Below are 15,079 nucleotides of genomic sequence, written 5' to 3'. Positions count from 1 at the left end.
TCGAAGACATGCTAAGCAAAAGAACCCAGATGCAAAAGACCACGTGTAATTCTATTTATATGAAATGTCCAGACATGGTAAGTCCATCCAAACAGAAAGTGGTTACCAGGGGCTGGGGTGAGGGGAGAATGGGGAGTGACTGCTAATTGGGTACAGGTTTTCTTTTAAAATGACCACGAAGTTCTGAAACTTGATGGTGGTGATGGGTGCACAACATTGTGAATGTTCTAAATGTCACTAATGATAAATTTTATGTGTATTTACCAAACTTTAAAAATATACAAAATAAAAGGCTTAGTGAAGCTACCTATGCGTGAGCCATCCCAAACTCGATTTTTCTCCCATGACCCGGGAAACCACCAAGAGAGGTTCTGACATCTGAGGGGGGTCGATAGACGGAGGGTACCACACTGCCGGTCCGAGCTGCAGCGGTGTCGCAGCAGCGGTCTACTCCAGCTCGGAATCCGGCGGCTCGCCTGATGCCTAAGGTACCCTCTCAAAGATGGCTGAGTGGCGCCACTGTTCCGCCTCAGACCCGTCCTCCAGCTCTCGCTCCTTGATGCAACTTCCGGAACCCAGCCCGGCCTCTCCCGGCCTCGCCCCAGCCTTCCGTTTCTTTTGCACCGCCCAGCTAAGCCAAGTCCCAATGCCCTCCTCTGGACCCGCCCCGCCACTTGTCAGTCCGCTCCACCGTAACCACGCCCCTGTAAGAAGCTTCGCCCATCACCTTTCGGTATAAGTTCCGCCCCACCACCTGTCCATCAAACTCACCCCGCCCTCACCTCGCCGTCCTACTACGTTCTCTCTCGCTCTGGCGCGGCCCGTTGTTATGACGACACGGTCGTAAATCCGCCATCTTCCTGCGGCGCGTTGCGACATGGAGGGCGCGATGGCAGTGCGGGTGACGGCCGCCCATACGGCAGAAGCTCCGGCCGAAGCCAGGCGGGAAGCGGGCGAGGGCGGGGTCGCGACGGCGTCGGCGTCGGCGGCCTTGGCCCCTGCCGGCTTCCTCGGCCTCCCGGCGCCCTTTAACGAGGAAGGTAACAGGGCCGGATGGGGCGGGGCGCGGCCGGGATGGTGGCTGCTCATCCCAGGGCAGGCGGAGGCTCCGATGACCTGAGCTGCGGACGCTACTGACTTGCCCAGACCCGGATTCTTTACGGATCTCCCGGCTCTTTATGGGACCCCTCAGAGCCCTCCACGAGCCTCTGGTTTCCTCAGACTCTTCGGGCCTCACTTGCGGGGCTCCAGTCAGCCCCGTGGGACCCGGTCGATGCCCACTCATGGATACTCATTTGCCCCAGCCTCTGGGGCTGTCTGTGTAGAGACCTCCGCGAACGCCTCCACCGCCAACCCTGTCCTCTTAGGCCCCTAGTCTGGCCTCTCTCTGTCTTGCTGTCTGGGCATGGCTGTGCTTTCCTTTGGGGGTCCACTTCTACGGGACCTGACGGGCTGCTAGGTCCCCGGCTAGAGTGTGGCTGGAGGCTCCAGGAGGACAGGGCCTCGGGTTTCTCTAGGATTTGGGTTCTGTCCAGGCTGCCGGGGAGGAGAGTCGGCGCACTGCAGCCAGCCTGCGGGCACGGTCCCAGACCGGCCACTCTCTAGCTATTTGATCCTGGGCAGGTGACCACACACCTCTCTGAGTCTCTGTTTCCTGTTTAAAAAAAAAAAAATGGAGATGCTGCTGCTGATAAATTGTATCAAGCGCTTAACCTGAATTAGTTTTTTTCTCCTCAAACCAAACCTGGACCCTATTATTATTATTCCCATTTTGTAGGTGAGGAATATCTAGATTCAAAAATGTGAAAGTGACCAGGTGCCCAGCTAGTAAGTAGCAAGAGCTGGATTGGATGTCAGGACTATGTGACAGCTCAACACGCTCCCTTAACCTCTGTGTCCTTTCTTCTCTTAGGACAGAGTGAGAATAAGTAGAGCCTGTAAATCACTCTGAACAGTGCTGGGTCACACCGAGGGCTCATTCACAGGGACGTAGGTTTTGGAAATTGAACTATGGTCTCTGCCCACTGAGCTTGTCCCATGAGGCTGTAGACTGGGCCAGACAGGAGGCGGTTAGCTAGTGATACTGGGTTGGTGGTCTTAGTCCCCATAGCATTCATATTCTCTGTACAGTTTTTTCTTACTCCTTATTCCAGCTTGGGAAGGGGCAGTACCACTGGGGATAGGGTAGGCTTCAAGGGGGATCTCTTAGGAGGTTGCTGTTCCCTGCTGGGCTTGCCCATGGCCTTGTCTCAGTGTAGCAGTTGGGTGTATCCCCTTCTGGGGCAGAGTTCCTTCAACAGCAACCCCCTGGTGCTGAGTCAAACTCAGTGAGTGGGCTGGGAAGTTTAAAAGGGTGTCAGTCACTTCAGTGCTTGACTTGTGACGGTGAGCCATCTGGTTGGGACTGCCCTCCTTATCAGGGGGCCTGTAGGCGAGTCTTGGCTATGGTTTGGCCCTTTGTTTGCCCATTAATTCAACAGACATTGACTGCTCTCCTGTGAGCCAGGCCTGGCTTTGATCTTAATGTGGGACTGCATGTGAGGTGGTGGGAACTGGCGGACTTTATAGAAGCAGAAGGAATATCTCTCCATCCCTTTGAATAAACAGTGGGGTGTCTGGAGTAGGCTCTCAGGTTCAGGTTTCTGGCCCCAACAGTTACCAGCTGGGTGGCCTTGAACCTCAAGTTGTTTTCCGAGAGTGGAAATAGTCATCTCCATTTTCCCAGGGTGCTGTCTAGATTCGGTGACATCCCCAGTGAGGTGCCTGGAACATGGTAGGGACTCAGTAAGCAGGAGGGGCAGGCACTGGCTGGTCAGCCCAGGTGGTGAAGGGCTCAGTTACTATGACCCTAAAGCGTGGAGCCCCTCTGAGAAGGTCCATCATGGGCATCTTTGCCAGAGCAGGGAGATGCTCCCTGTTGGAACCAAGGAAGCACGAAGTCAGAGTGAGAGAAGAGTGGTTATGGGTCAAGGCACTCTCTCTTCTGCGTTTCCCAAGGGTCTGCCTCTTAGCCAGGGCTCTGTGGGCACCAGCACCCCTTCCTCCTCCACTATACCCTGCATTGGGTTTGCCCATTTTACAGACAAGGAAACAGACCCAGCTATAGTCACTGAGGTGCCCAAGGGCACATGCAAACCCTATAAGCCACTGTCCCCAAACTGTTCGACAAATCCCTCTGCCTTCTAACTACTCTCTGGGCCTTCCCTGCCTCATCTCTGAGGTGGGGCCGTTGGGCACAGCAGCCTCAGTGGATCCCTGCAGCCTAAGTGTACAGTCGGGGCTCACCTCTATTCAGTGCTGCTCCCTTGGTAGGTGCTGCTTGTGCACACCTCCAAGGGATGGGGGCTTGCACCTTGGGCCCCTGAGAGTGTTCTCAGCACCTCTAGGAGGGCCAGGGCAGGTGCCTCTGGTTTTGATGCTACCCTTGGGTATTATTTGGCCTGGGGCTGGAGGCCCTCCCCAGCCCCACTGACCTCAGGCTTGTTACAGATGAGGATGATGTGCACAGATGCGGCCGCTGCCAGGCGGAGTTCACCGCCCTGGAGGACTTTGTTCAGCACAAGCTCCAGAAGGTCTGCCAGCGGGTTTCCCAGGAGGCCCTGCCTGCCACCCCTGTGGCCGCTGCGCTGCTGGACCAGGAGGTGAGCCCGGCACCCGTGTACATGCATGGGTGTGCTCCCCTCCTGTTTGGGCTCCCCTGGCAGCTGCAGGAGGAGGAGGTGGTATGCTGGGACAGACCTTTGCATCTGGTTCCCTATGACACTGGGGTGGGCAGGCATCTGATTTTGGGTGAGGAAGGATCTGGACCCTACTACCATCAAGAGCCTGGTGGTGCTCTGGGGCTTCCTGGATGGCCCAGCCACCTCTGGCCGAAGCATGGGTAGTTGGGGCCTGGGGTCCTTCCTTTCTTGTAGCCCAAGGGTCTGTCTTGGCTTAGGGGTATCATGGTGGCTTTTGTACTTTTGGTTAGTCTGCTGTCCTGTACACATAGGTCCTGGGGATCTTACAAATGAAGTGTGACTTAGTGCATTTCACCAGCCCATCACAAAAATGGTCAACTGTGTTGTGCCCCATGGGGCTATACACACACAGTTAAGGTCCATAGCGCCCCTGCATGGTGGGCACTGTTGTCACCCTCATAGGGAGGTGGGAAAGGAGACTCCGAGAGAAGTCATTTGCCTCAGATCACCATGGGGAGTAGCCTAGAGGACAGTAGGCTCAGAGTTGTCTCACTCTGACCCCGTGCTCTACCTGCCCTTTGACCCATGGCGGAGACTGGGCTGGTGGGTATAGGGTACTTACCTTCATCCCCTTTATTCCTGCACAGCCAGCTGAGCTTTGAGCTGAAACTGTGATCACTTCCTTCTGGTGTCCTCCCTGAGGGTCCTTGGTGCTCCACGCTCCTCAGTGGCCAGAGGAGTTAGAGTGATGGGGCTGACACCCTGGGCCAGGCTGGGAGTCGGGCTCAGAGCAGTAGTCCTCTTGCAGGAGATGAAAGCTTCCACCCTAGCCATCCTACATGGACATAAACCCAATCCCTCACTCACCAAACCAAGGGAGCTCTGGAGCCCTGCAGATGAGTCCCCTATGTCCCCTGTTCCCCATTGGTAGGTGGTCCCAGCAGCTGCAAGCCCAGAGGAGCCCATCACATTGGCCCACATTGTTGTGGAGGCAGCTGCTCTGACAGCGGACATCAGCCACACGCCTGATATTGTTGGTAAGCTGGCCCCACCGGGGCTGTCTACTCATGGCTTTCAGCCTGAAGTGTCTACTGCTCTCTGGCTACTTCCCTAGACGGTTTCTGCCTTTGTCCTTCCAGAATCTTCCCCACTTTTCTGCCACCCCCTTGGTTCCTGCTTCCTTTCTTTGGTTGGTTCCTGTGATTGTTGGCTCTGGAGGTGCGGGGTGGGGTGTGCACGGGATGCACCTGCTGCTCCAGCTTGGCCCTGGCCTGCTGCCTGACCCTGGCCTTCACCTCCCCAGTGCTCACCCCCTCCCGCGTGGGGTAGCGATTCCTGCCTTGGTTCTCACAAGGCTTTTATGAGCATACAACGCCAAGTCAGTCTCTTTGATGGCTTATTTTAAGTTAAACTGCCTGCTTCCCAATATGCAATAGGGGAGGGATTGTTGAGAGGTCTGGGTTGGCTCACACATTCATTAATTGGAGACAGGCCAGCACGCAGGGGGAACCATGCAAAGGGTAGCCCAGGGCTGGGGAAGGTGGAGGGAGCTGGGGACTGGGTGTGTGCACAGCAGTGGAGGGAGGCTGGGTTGGGCCTGATGTATTGGGAAGTTGGGAAGGAAATGGTGGTTGTCTGGTGCTAGGCAGTGACCTTGGCAGGTGCATGAGTGGGTGAGCAACTAGATAGGAATCAGGTTTGGGAAACAGGTGGAACTTGGCCTTGGGAAGCCCTTGAGACCATCTGGGGTAGGAAGAAGGTGTGGTGGAGGAGACCTGGGGGCGGGGAACCTCAGAGCAGGCTGTTCAGTCAAGGCCCCGCCTCAGGGAGGTGATGGGAGACCTGTCCTTGTCTCCTTGCTATTTTTTCCCTTGGCATTCCTGTGGACAAGGATATGCACCTGGTGCTACTCTGGGGTAGGAATGTTGGCGTGTGGGAGGTGGGGCCGTGCTCCGGCTTGGTGTTAGATTTGGTTTCTGGGGTGGGTGGTGTCACATGAAAAACAAGTTACTGGACTGACAGATCTCAGATGGGGGAGAGTGCTGGAAGAGATTAGCCAAAGGACATGCATGCGTACGTGTATAGCCCATGGATACAGACAATAATGCGGTGGAGGCCAGGGGTGTGGTGGGAGCTGGGTTGGGGGGGCAGAAGCAGGGAAATGGGGGACAACTGTAATAGTGTCAACATTAAAAACAAAGAAAAACCCTGGCTGGCGTAGCTCAGTGGATTGAGCGCGGGCTGGGAACCAAAGTGTCCCAGGTTCGATTCCCAGCCAGGGTACATTCCTGGGTTGCAGGCCAGAACCCCCAGCAACCGCACATTGATGTTTCTCTCTCTCTCTCTCTCTCTCTCTCCCTCCCCCCCTTCTCTCTCTCAAAATAAATAAATAAAATCTTAAAAAAAAAACAACAAGGAAAAAGAAAAACGAGTTCCTTGAGTGTGGGCAGCATCTACAGTCTCTAGATGCCTGTCCAGTCAGGTCCCTTCCTGCCACCCTGCCCATTGCCTGCAGCCTGGCAGTTCTGGGGGCTTCTCACTGGGTACACCCTTCCTGACTTGCACACTTGGGAGTTTCCCTCTTTGCAGCCATCCTGGGTATCCCAAACATCCCCTTGGTGTTAGCTGCTCAGTGGTCCACAGCCTAGGGTTGGCCAGAGTCGTAGAGCACCAGCTGCTGGCATCCCAGGGCTGGGTTCTTGGTCCTTGCTGGGCCAGGCACATGGTCAGCCAGGGCTGCGTGGGGGTTGCATACCCACTCCTGCCTCTTTCTGGAAAACAATCTTGTGTTTTGCTTGTTCCCCCTTCTCTGACTCTTCAGTCTACTGTACCACATCTAAATTCAAGTCCCTGTTCTTTTGGAAGTTTCCTTCTGGGGTAAAGGAAAAATAAAGCATCAGGCGTTCCCGCCAGCACACAGGCGAGACATGCCCATTTTGTTTCCGAGTCGGGTGCTTCCCTTCTGTTTGGAGAGAATGGCTTGTCAAAACACAGTGCCAGCCTGATTGAGAAGGCTTCAAAGAAGTGGTTTCACAGCCATTTCCCACGGTCATTTTTATGAACAGACGCTGTGAAATGTTTACAGCTTAGCTTTACACATTGTCAGATTTCTTCAACACTCACAAGAGGCGTGAACACCTCAGGCTGTCCCAGGTGTCTCATGAGCACTCACTCCAGCCCGGGTCCCTCACCTGCCTGCTGCAAAGCAGATGCCAGTGGGCAACTCCGGAGGCATTTTCTTCTTAATGGGAGCTCTGTCGGCCTGTCCACTGTCTCTGTACCAGGCACTCCATTGCCCTCAGAGGTGGCAGGACCCCTGTGCACATCTAGTGCTATGCTCCTCTTGGCTTAAGGGAGGGGTGTCTGTCTGCTCACCATGGTCTCCCTGCTGGACATTGTGGGGCCCTGGAGCTTCTCCAGGCAGCTTCAACGTATCCCAGCAGTGCTTCTGGGCCGGGATCCCAGGAGGTGGTATGGTCCATGGCATTCCGAGGCTCAGGCCAACCCCCTTCTCTTCAGGCAGTGGTCACATCAAAGAGGTCATTGTAGCTGCTGAGGCAGATCCGGGTGACAGCGAGATGGCAGAGGCCTCAGGCAGCCCTGACCATCAGGGGCCCAAACTGGCCGGGCAGGGTGAGCAGGCCCAGGTCAAGCTGCTGGTGAATGAGGATGGCCGCTACGTCTGCGCGCTGTGTCACAAGACCTTCAAGACGGTGAGCCCCGGGTCTAGGGCAGTGCCAGCTAGCAGGGGCCAGGCCTCCTGCTCAGGGAAGTGCCTGAGCCTCGCTGCCCCTTCCCCCCAGGGTAGCATCCTCAAGGCCCACATGGTCACCCACAGCAGCCGTAAGGACCATGAGTGCAAGCTGTGCGGGGCCTCCTTCCGGACCAAGGGCTCGCTCATTCGGCACCACCGGCGGCACACAGGTGAGCTAGCTTGATGCATAGAGCACCCCTGCATCCCGGTGGGGGGTGGGGCTGTGGCTCCAGGCCTGCTTTCCCCACCCAAAGCTGACTCCATTCCACAGATGAGCGCCCCTATAAATGTGCCAAGTGTGGAAAGAGCTTCCGGGAGTCAGGTGCGCTGACCCGGCACCTCAAGTCTCTCACTCCGTGCACGGAAAAAATCCGATTCAGCATGAGCAAGGATGTGATTGTTGGCAAAGAGGACGCACCTGCAGGTCAGCATGGTGAGGGCTCCATGTCCCCACCCTGGAGCTGCCTTTGTTAGGGGGGGTTTCTTCAAGGAGTTTTGTGGTTCTGCCTTAAAGGGTCTGGCGCCTCCACCGTGGAGACCATTACGTCATCATCAGTGATAGGTGAAACCATGGAGACATCGCCTGTGATTCATTTAGTGACAGATGCCAAGGGCACTGTTATCCACGAAGTTCATGTCCAGATGCAAGAGCTTCCTCTGGGCGTGAAAGCCCTGGCCCCAGAGGTGGGCGTCTTCTGGGAGGATGGCCGCTGTCTTCTCGGTGCCAGGCTTTGCTCTGAGCACTAGCTCCAGTGGGAATAGGACTGCCCTGGGCCTGCCTTCCTGGCTTTGACTGGTTGCATGGGTGATGGGAGACCAATGGCTACCAAAGGGCAGGGAGGGGCAAGATGGGCAGTCCAGGCTAGGTGGAGTGGGCTGTGGAGCTCCCGGGGGCATTTCTGAGAATATATTGGTTGTGCACAGTGGTCTCTCAGCCCCTTGGGTCTGCCCTGTGTGGTGGGTTTGGGTGGGTGCCACATGCCAAGCTTCCTGGCCAACTTTCCTCCCTCCGCCTCCCCTGCAGCCCCCAGCTCCCAAGGAGCTTCCCTGTTCCAGCGACAACAGTCAGGAGAACCTGCTGCACCAGGCCATGCAGAACTCTGGCATCGTTCTTGAGCGGGTCACTGGGGAGGAGGGGTCCCTGGAGCCAGTCCCTCCCGCCATGTCCAGTCCCCAGGCCCTGGGAGATGGTCCCCCAGAGCTGCCGCTGCTGGAGGTGGAGCAGGTGGAGACAGTAGGTACCTGCGCTGCCATTGAGCTTGTTCCTGGGGGCTGCACCTTAGATGAAGCTGTTTTATCACACTGGCCTGGCTGCTAGCCTCCCTGCTGTTCTCCCTGCTTCTGCAGTGACCTGGTCCCCTGATCTGTTTACCCCGGGCCCGTGATGCAGCCCATCAGGGTGAGGGTGCTATGGGTCTGCCCTTGGTACTGCTGGTGCCCAGCCTGCAGTGGGTACTGAAGGCGTGCTGTGGTCCCCCAGGAGGTGGCCAACGAGGCCTCAGCTGTACCCAGGACCCACCTGTGCCCTCAGTGCAGTGAAACCTTCCCAACAGCAGCCACCCTAGAGGCCCACAAAAGGGACCATGAAGGTGGGTGGCAGGAGGGTGGGGCACTGGGCAGTGGATAGCCTGTGGGTGACCAGGATGGTCCCTTGGGCAGTGGGTGGACAGGCAGCAGACAGGGTGGGGCCATCAGGGGTTGGACCTGGTCTGACATTGCGTGTGGCCCCAGGGCCGAAGCTGTTCACATGTGTGCAGTGTGGCAAGGTCTTCCTCAAGGCCTACCTGCTCAAGAAGCACCAGGAGGTGCACGTGCACGAGCGCCGTTTCCGCTGTGGGGACTGTGGGAAACTCTACAAGACCATTGCTCATGTTCGGGGCCACCGGCGTGTTCATTCAGATGAGCGACCCTATCCTTGTCCCGAGTGTGGCAAGCGCTACAAGACCAAGGTGGATCTTCCAGCCCTGACCTTTGACCTTTGTTCCCATCCTTGAGCTCTCCACTCCCTGGGCCAGATCCATCCCTTGTTCCTTCCCTAGCTCTCCATTGTCTTGCTTTCCCCCCCAGCCTGCTCAGTGTTGGCCTGGCCCCTCCCCACTGGCCTATGACTCCCACCTCTTCCTTGACCCTAGAGGTCAGTGGGGAAAGCCTCAGTCTGAGCTGTGGCTGAGGCCAGGTCAATCCTAACAGTGGGTCTCCTCAGAATGCCCAGCAGGTGCACTTTCGGACACACCTGGAGGAGAAGCCGCATGTGTGCCCGTTTTGCAGCCGAGGCTTCCGGGAGAAGGGCTCGCTGGTGCGGCACGTTAGGCACCACACAGGCGAGAAGCCTTTCAAGTGCTACAAGTGTGGCCGTGGCTTCGCTGAGCATGGCACGCTGAACCGGCACCTGCGCACAAAAGGTTGGGGGCTGGCAGGCAGGAGTGAGGGGAGGCAGGAGGGCAGCCCTGGCCAGTCCTGCCCAGCCCTGACTGAGCTCCTCATCTCAGGTGGCTGCCTGCTGGAGGTGGAGGAGCTGCTGGTGTCTGAGGAGAGCCCCACCTCAGCTGCCACTGTCCTTGGCGAGGACCCGCACACTGTGTTGGTCGAGTTCTCATCCGTGGTGGCTGACACCCAGGAGTACATCATTGAGGTGAGTGTTGGGCTGGGCTGGGCTGGGCTGGGGCCCGAGGGCAGGCAAGGCTGATCTCTGATCCTCTGTACAGGCCACCTCGGATGATGCAGAGACCAGTGAAGCCACAGAGATCATCGAGGGCACCCAGACAGAGGTGAGGGACTGGGGGAAGGGGTGGCCTGGTGCCCTCGCCCAGACTCGTGGGCTGAGCTGTGAGCCACCCACAGGTGGACAGCCACATCATGAAGGTGGTGCAGCAGATCGTGCACCAGGCCAGCGCAGGACACCAAATCATCGTGCAGAATGTGACCATGGACCAGGAGGCGGGGCTGGGTCCAGAAGTGGCTGCTGCTGACACCATTACCATCGCCACCCCTGAGAGTCTGACAGAGCAGGTGGCCATGACGCTGGCCTCAGCCATCAGTGAGGGCACTGTACTCACTGCCCGTGCGGGAACAGATGGTGCGGAGCAGGCTACTGTGACCATGGTTTCGTCAGAGGACATTGAGATCCTGGAGCACGCGGGTGAGCTGGTCATTGCCTCGCCAGAGGGCCAGCTCGAGGTGCAGACCGTCATCGTTTAACATGGGCACCTGTGGGGTCCTGCTGGACTGGGGTGGGTCTGGGGCAAGGACCCTGAGTGCCCTAGCCACTTCTGCCTGGTCTAGTATGGAAAACATGGGGCACAGAATTCAGATATGTGGGAGTGTAAATACATATTTTTTGTTGCTTTACAATAAAACATGAAAACCCACTCTGATGTAGTAGTGATCCTTGGACACTGGTGCCACTGCCCTGGGCGCCTCCCCGCTGGCAGCAACTGCCTGCCCAGGCCACCCTGCCCAGTGCTCCTGATGGGGCTGGTGACACCTTGGCAGCATGTGGGTGTCACTGGCATGTGGACAGGCAGCCCCTGCTGCTGCCCTGCCCACTGGATCTGTGCCCCAGTTTCCTGAGGCCTGATGTGGTGCCCTGGGGCAGGGGACTGAGGCCAGGAGACCAGGAGCCTCTGATGATGTTTATGAGCAGCAGCAGATGTGGGCTTAAGAAGGGGGCTGGTCTTTTTTTTAATATATTTTATTTATTATGTTATTACAGTTGTCCCATCCCCCCCATTCACTCCCCTCCACCCTGCACACCCTCTTCCACCCACAATCCCCCCTTTAATTCATGTCCATGTGCCATAAGTTCTTTAGCTTCTACATTTCCTATACCATTCTTGCCCTCCCCCTATTTTCTACCTACCATCTATGGTACTTATTCTCTGTACCTTCTCCCCCTCTCTCCCTCTCCCACTCCCCTGTTGCTAACCCTCCATGTGATCTCCATTTCTGTGGTTCTGTTCCTGTTCCAGTTGTTTGTTTTTGTTTTAGGTGTGGTGGTTAATAATTGTGAGTTTGCTGTCATTTTACTGTACATGTTTATCTTTTTCTTAGATAAGTCCCTTTAACATTTCATAAAATAAAGGCTTGGTGATGAACTCCTTTAACTTGACCTTATCTGAGAAGCACTTTATCTGCCCTTCCATTCTAAATGAAAGCTTTGCTAGATAGAGCAATCTTGGATGTAGGTCCTTGCCTTTTATGACTTGGAATACTTCTTTCCAGGGGGGGCTGGTCTTTCTTGATTGTGCTGCCTTAGTTTTCCTGAGGGGGCACAACTCCAGGAGGGAGGTTCTGGGTGACCTAGTTTCTGGGGAGTGGGGACAAGAACAAGGCCTGGACCATGGTCATGGCTGGCTGTCTTCCCCATGCCTCTCACACAGCTCTTGGAGTGGTGTCAAGGGCTTCAGAGTCCCGATTCTGACAGACCCCAGGGCTGGAGCAGTCTTCAGGGTAGATAACCTGTTGCCTTGCCCTCTGGGGCTCTGTGGAAATGGGAGCCAGGAGTTCTGGCACCAACTCTGGAGGGGGCGGGACCCAGTGCAGTCTGGCCCCTCCCTGGACCAGGGCCTCAAATACCTGCCTGTGGGCAGGCATCAGACCTGTTGTCAGACAAAGCCCTTGAAGTCTGCCTGGAACCACAGACACACTCCCATCCTGGACCTCAGAACCCTACCTGGGCCCAAATCCTGAGCCTCTGATACAACGCCATTCACATCTCAGGTGAGTCTGGGAGCTGGGCTGAGTCTGGGGCTGGATTAATGGGGTCTATTTGGACTTCAGTTCCTGACAGCTTAGGAGGAGGTCTGTGAGCCCAGCGCACAACCCTGAGAGACCTGGAGAACGCAGTGGGGAGGTTGCGCCTTGGCACCAGCCATCACTGGGCAGCATACCCTGCCAGGCCCTGGCATAGGGGAAAGGGAGAGGTGGCTGCGTGTGTCTGACTCCGGGTCCACGCTCTTGTCTGCCCCTCCCAGCCTACTTGCTCTGTGAAATGGACCGGCCCTGGGCCCTACTATCCGTGCTCTGGGCTCTGGGGGCCACCACGGCAGTGGCGCTGCGCATTGGAGCCTTTAACATCCAGAGTTTCGGAGACAGCAAAGTGTCAGATTCGGCTTGTGGCAGCATCATTGCGCAAGTGAGGCCGCGGGGTGGGGGTGGGGGGGGGGTGGGGGGGGGGCCCGGGGCTGCCACTGGGATCCGCCAGAGAACTTGTGGTGCGTGACCCCGCCTCTCTGGTCCCCTCCCCAGATCCTGGCTGGCTATGACATCATGCTCGTGCAGGAGGTGCGAGACCCGGATCTGAGCGCAGTCTCTGCGCTCATGGAGCAGGTTAACAGGTGTGGCGGGCAGGGCCCAGCGCCGGGAGCTTCATCTGGCATCCCAGGCCTCTGTGCGCTGCCTTGACCCAGGACTTGGCCCGTGTCTCCGCAGTGTGTCCAGTCACGAATACAGCTTCGTGAGCAGTGAGCCCCTGGGGCGGGACCAGTACAAGGAAATGTACCTGTTCGTTTATAGGTGAGGGGCGGGGATGCGGCGTGCTGGGTAGGAGGTGGCCGGCTCAGCATACCCACCCACCCTCTACATCTAGAAAGGATGCGGTGTCGATCGTAGACACGTACCAGTACCCGGACCCAGAGGACACCTTCAGTCGAGAACCTTTCGTGGTCAAATTCTCAATCCCTGGCTCCGGTGAGACGCCCCTCACCCCGGCCCCCATCCCTCGCAGACTCCGCCCCTCCTTCAGGCCCCACCCCGCCTCTGACATCTAACCTCTCCAGCAGCTGCTAAGGAGTTGGTGCTGGTTCCACTGCACGCTGCGCCACACCACGCAGTAGCAGAGATCGACGCGCTCTACGATGTGTACCTGGACGTGATCGACAAGTGGGGCACTGATGTAAGCCCTGCGCCCACACAGTCCTGGGTCCAGCAGACGTGCCCCGGTGGGGGGTGGGGGCAGCCATAGAGGCATGGACTCGCTGGGTTGGCTCAGATCCGGATACTCCGCAGGACATGCTGTTCCTGGGCGACTTCAACGCCGACTGCAGCTATGTGCGGGAACAGGACTGGGCGGCCATTCGTCTGCGCAGCAGCGAGGTCTTCAAGTGGCTCATTCCAGACAGTGCGGACACCACGGTGGGCAACTCAGACTGTGCCTACGATCGTATTGTCGTCTGTGGCGCCCGCCTGCGCAGGAGCCTGAAGCCCCAGTCAGCTGCTGTGCACGATTTCCAGGAGGTATACGGCCTGGACCAGACTGAGGTGAGTGCTGAGCCCCAGAGGGGCGGGGGGGTCCCCAGGCCACTCTGCGCTGGCAGACGGGAGGAGCCTGCTGCCCCCTGCCCAGGGCCAGGCTCAGCTTCAGTGCACCTGGCACTCCCCTCCCTGCCCGTTTTAGAAAAGGCCCCTCGAGTCTGTTCTTTGCCTCTCCTAAGTCTGTGCTCCTACCCTACCTGTGGGCAGCAGTAGGGGTGGACATCTCAGGCCTCATTGACCTGCTTCTGCAGATCGTGGTTTGTAGAAACCCAGTGGGCTTTATCCCAGATGGGGGGCAGTTCTCTGAGGTGAAGCCCAGCAGGTCCTCTGAGACTGGGCCCTCTTTCCTTCCAGGCCCTTGCCATCAGTGACCATTTTCCTGTGGAGGTGACTCTCAAATGCCACTGACAGTCCTGAGAACTGGCCAGGGCATGCTGCCTGCAGAGTGGCCACGAGGTACAGCCCCACAAGGCCCCTTCAGGGTAGCTGGCCTGCCCCCAGGAAGTCTGCAGGGCAGGGTCAACTGGGCCCGGACAGGTGGCCATTGACATGTTATAGGACCACTCTGAGCCCGTGTCCCCATCTGTAAAAGGGCCTACCACCACCTACCTCACCGGGGTGTGAGGAGTACCCTGAAACACTGGGCACAGCTCTACTCAATAAATGAGTACTTGTCCAGGACCACAGACAGGCTGGTTCAGAGGCCTCCATGTCCTTCCTTTCTTACGACTATCTCCCTGTGGCACAACCTTGGTCCTATAGCCTAGCCTGAACATTTTACGTCCCGCTGGGAACTACCACCTCCAGGCTGTTGTACTGAGTGAGTGGGGATCAGCACTCACACAAGAATAGTGTTGTCTTGAAAGGCCAACCTCCCTCCTGCAGTCATCCTCAGGCACCGGTCTATGTCAGGTGTCCTGTCCATCACTGCAGGGTTGGCTTAGGGTCCTGCCCACAGGACCTGCACAACTGTTGGTGGTACAGCCTCTCAATGGTGCCTTCCTGGGTAGGACTTGTCTCGCAGGGCAGTGGCCTGTGTCCCAAGTAACCCATGATCTGAGGATCAGGAACAAGCAGAGGTAGGATACACAGCATAACTGACAGAGGCCTGATGAGGTTTTCAGTTTTTGAAACATCTTGGCAGGATTTGGTAACTGCCCTGAATTGTATGGGAGAAGCCTTTGTATCAAAAGTGTGAACGCGTTTTTCCCAACAAATCTTCCTAAAAGAAGATCTAGGCCACTCATAACATAGAATCCCTCTCAAGTAATGCTTCCTTCATCCCTCAAGTCCCCCCGATTTCTCTAAATTGTCACAACTCCATCTGAATGAATAGATGTGGTGGCCAAAGTGTTTTTCCCTAATGGGGGTGAGTGCAGAGGGGTCTTGTGTG

General features: G+C 57.0%; 2 protein-coding genes across 7 annotated transcripts; both read left to right on the top strand.

The window, feature by feature from the left end:
- The first annotated feature begins 794 nt into the window (after positions 1-794).
- E4F1 (E4F transcription factor 1) lies at positions 795-10,802 on the top strand. Its single transcript, XM_045820898.1, has 14 exons — positions 795-1,040; positions 3,490-3,641; positions 4,612-4,717; positions 7,200-7,393; positions 7,484-7,604; positions 7,706-7,858; positions 7,949-8,118; positions 8,459-8,668; positions 8,915-9,023; positions 9,166-9,383; positions 9,638-9,836; positions 9,924-10,066; positions 10,140-10,202; positions 10,276-10,802. Exons 1-14 carry the CDS (start codon positions 878-880, stop codon positions 10,630-10,632), a joined length of 2,358 nt encoding a protein of 785 aa, XP_045676854.1. The 5' UTR covers positions 795-877; the 3' UTR covers positions 10,633-10,802.
- A 748-nt stretch (positions 10,803-11,550) lies between these two features.
- DNASE1L2 (deoxyribonuclease 1 like 2) lies at positions 11,551-14,986 on the top strand. 6 transcript variants are annotated; one of them, XM_045820699.1, is made up of 7 exons: positions 11,551-12,153; positions 12,408-12,568; positions 12,682-12,770; positions 12,865-12,948; positions 13,022-13,122; positions 13,212-13,327; positions 13,441-14,986. In XM_045820699.1, exons 2-7 carry the CDS (start codon positions 12,425-12,427, stop codon positions 13,897-13,899), a joined length of 993 nt encoding a protein of 330 aa, XP_045676655.1. In that variant the 5' UTR covers positions 11,551-12,153; positions 12,408-12,424; the 3' UTR covers positions 13,900-14,986. The 6 variants fall into 6 exon arrangements, with proteins under 6 accessions (XP_045676655.1, XP_045676658.1, XP_045676657.1 ...); XM_045820702.1 differs by having other exon boundaries at positions 11,551-12,568; positions 13,215-13,327; positions 13,441-13,692; positions 14,041-14,986; XM_045820701.1 differs by having other exon boundaries at positions 11,551-12,568; positions 13,441-13,692; positions 14,041-14,986.
- Positions 14,987-15,079: the final 93 nt, after the last annotated feature.

The sequence above is a fragment of the Phyllostomus hastatus genome, unplaced genomic scaffold (assembly GCF_019186645.2).
Source record: "Phyllostomus hastatus isolate PE091 unplaced genomic scaffold, TTU_PhHast_1.1 phas_scaffold_442, whole genome shotgun sequence".
In the NCBI taxonomy this organism is placed as follows: Eukaryota; Metazoa; Chordata; class Mammalia; order Chiroptera; family Phyllostomidae; genus Phyllostomus; species Phyllostomus hastatus.
Note: the sequence above shows the minus strand (reverse complement) of the source record. Positions and strands in the feature narration are given on the sequence as shown.

What these genes read in the sequence shown, in the direction of transcription:
- E4F1 (XM_045820898.1), top strand. Translation starts at nt 878, where the DNA reads ATGGAGGGCGCGATGGCAGTGCGGGTGACGGCCGCCCATACGGCAGAA. An exon ending in GTCACAAGACCTTCAAGACG is followed by an intron (nt 7,394 to 7,483) that starts GTGAGCCCCGGG and finishes CCTTCCCCCCAG; the next exon opens with GGTAGCATCCTCAAGGCCCA. An exon ending in GCACCACCGGCGGCACACAG is followed by an intron (nt 7,605 to 7,705) that starts GTGAGCTAGCTT and finishes TCCATTCCACAG; the next exon opens with ATGAGCGCCCCTATAAATGT.
- DNASE1L2 (XM_045820699.1), top strand. Translation starts at nt 12,425, where the DNA reads ATGGACCGGCCCTGGGCCCTACTATCCGTGCTCTGGGCTCTGGGGGCC. An exon ending in ATGTACCTGTTCGTTTATAG is followed by an intron (nt 12,949 to 13,021) that starts GTGAGGGGCGGG and finishes CTCTACATCTAG; the next exon opens with AAAGGATGCGGTGTCGATCG. An exon ending in ATTCTCAATCCCTGGCTCCG is followed by an intron (nt 13,123 to 13,211) that starts GTGAGACGCCCC and finishes TAACCTCTCCAG; the next exon opens with CAGCTGCTAAGGAGTTGGTG.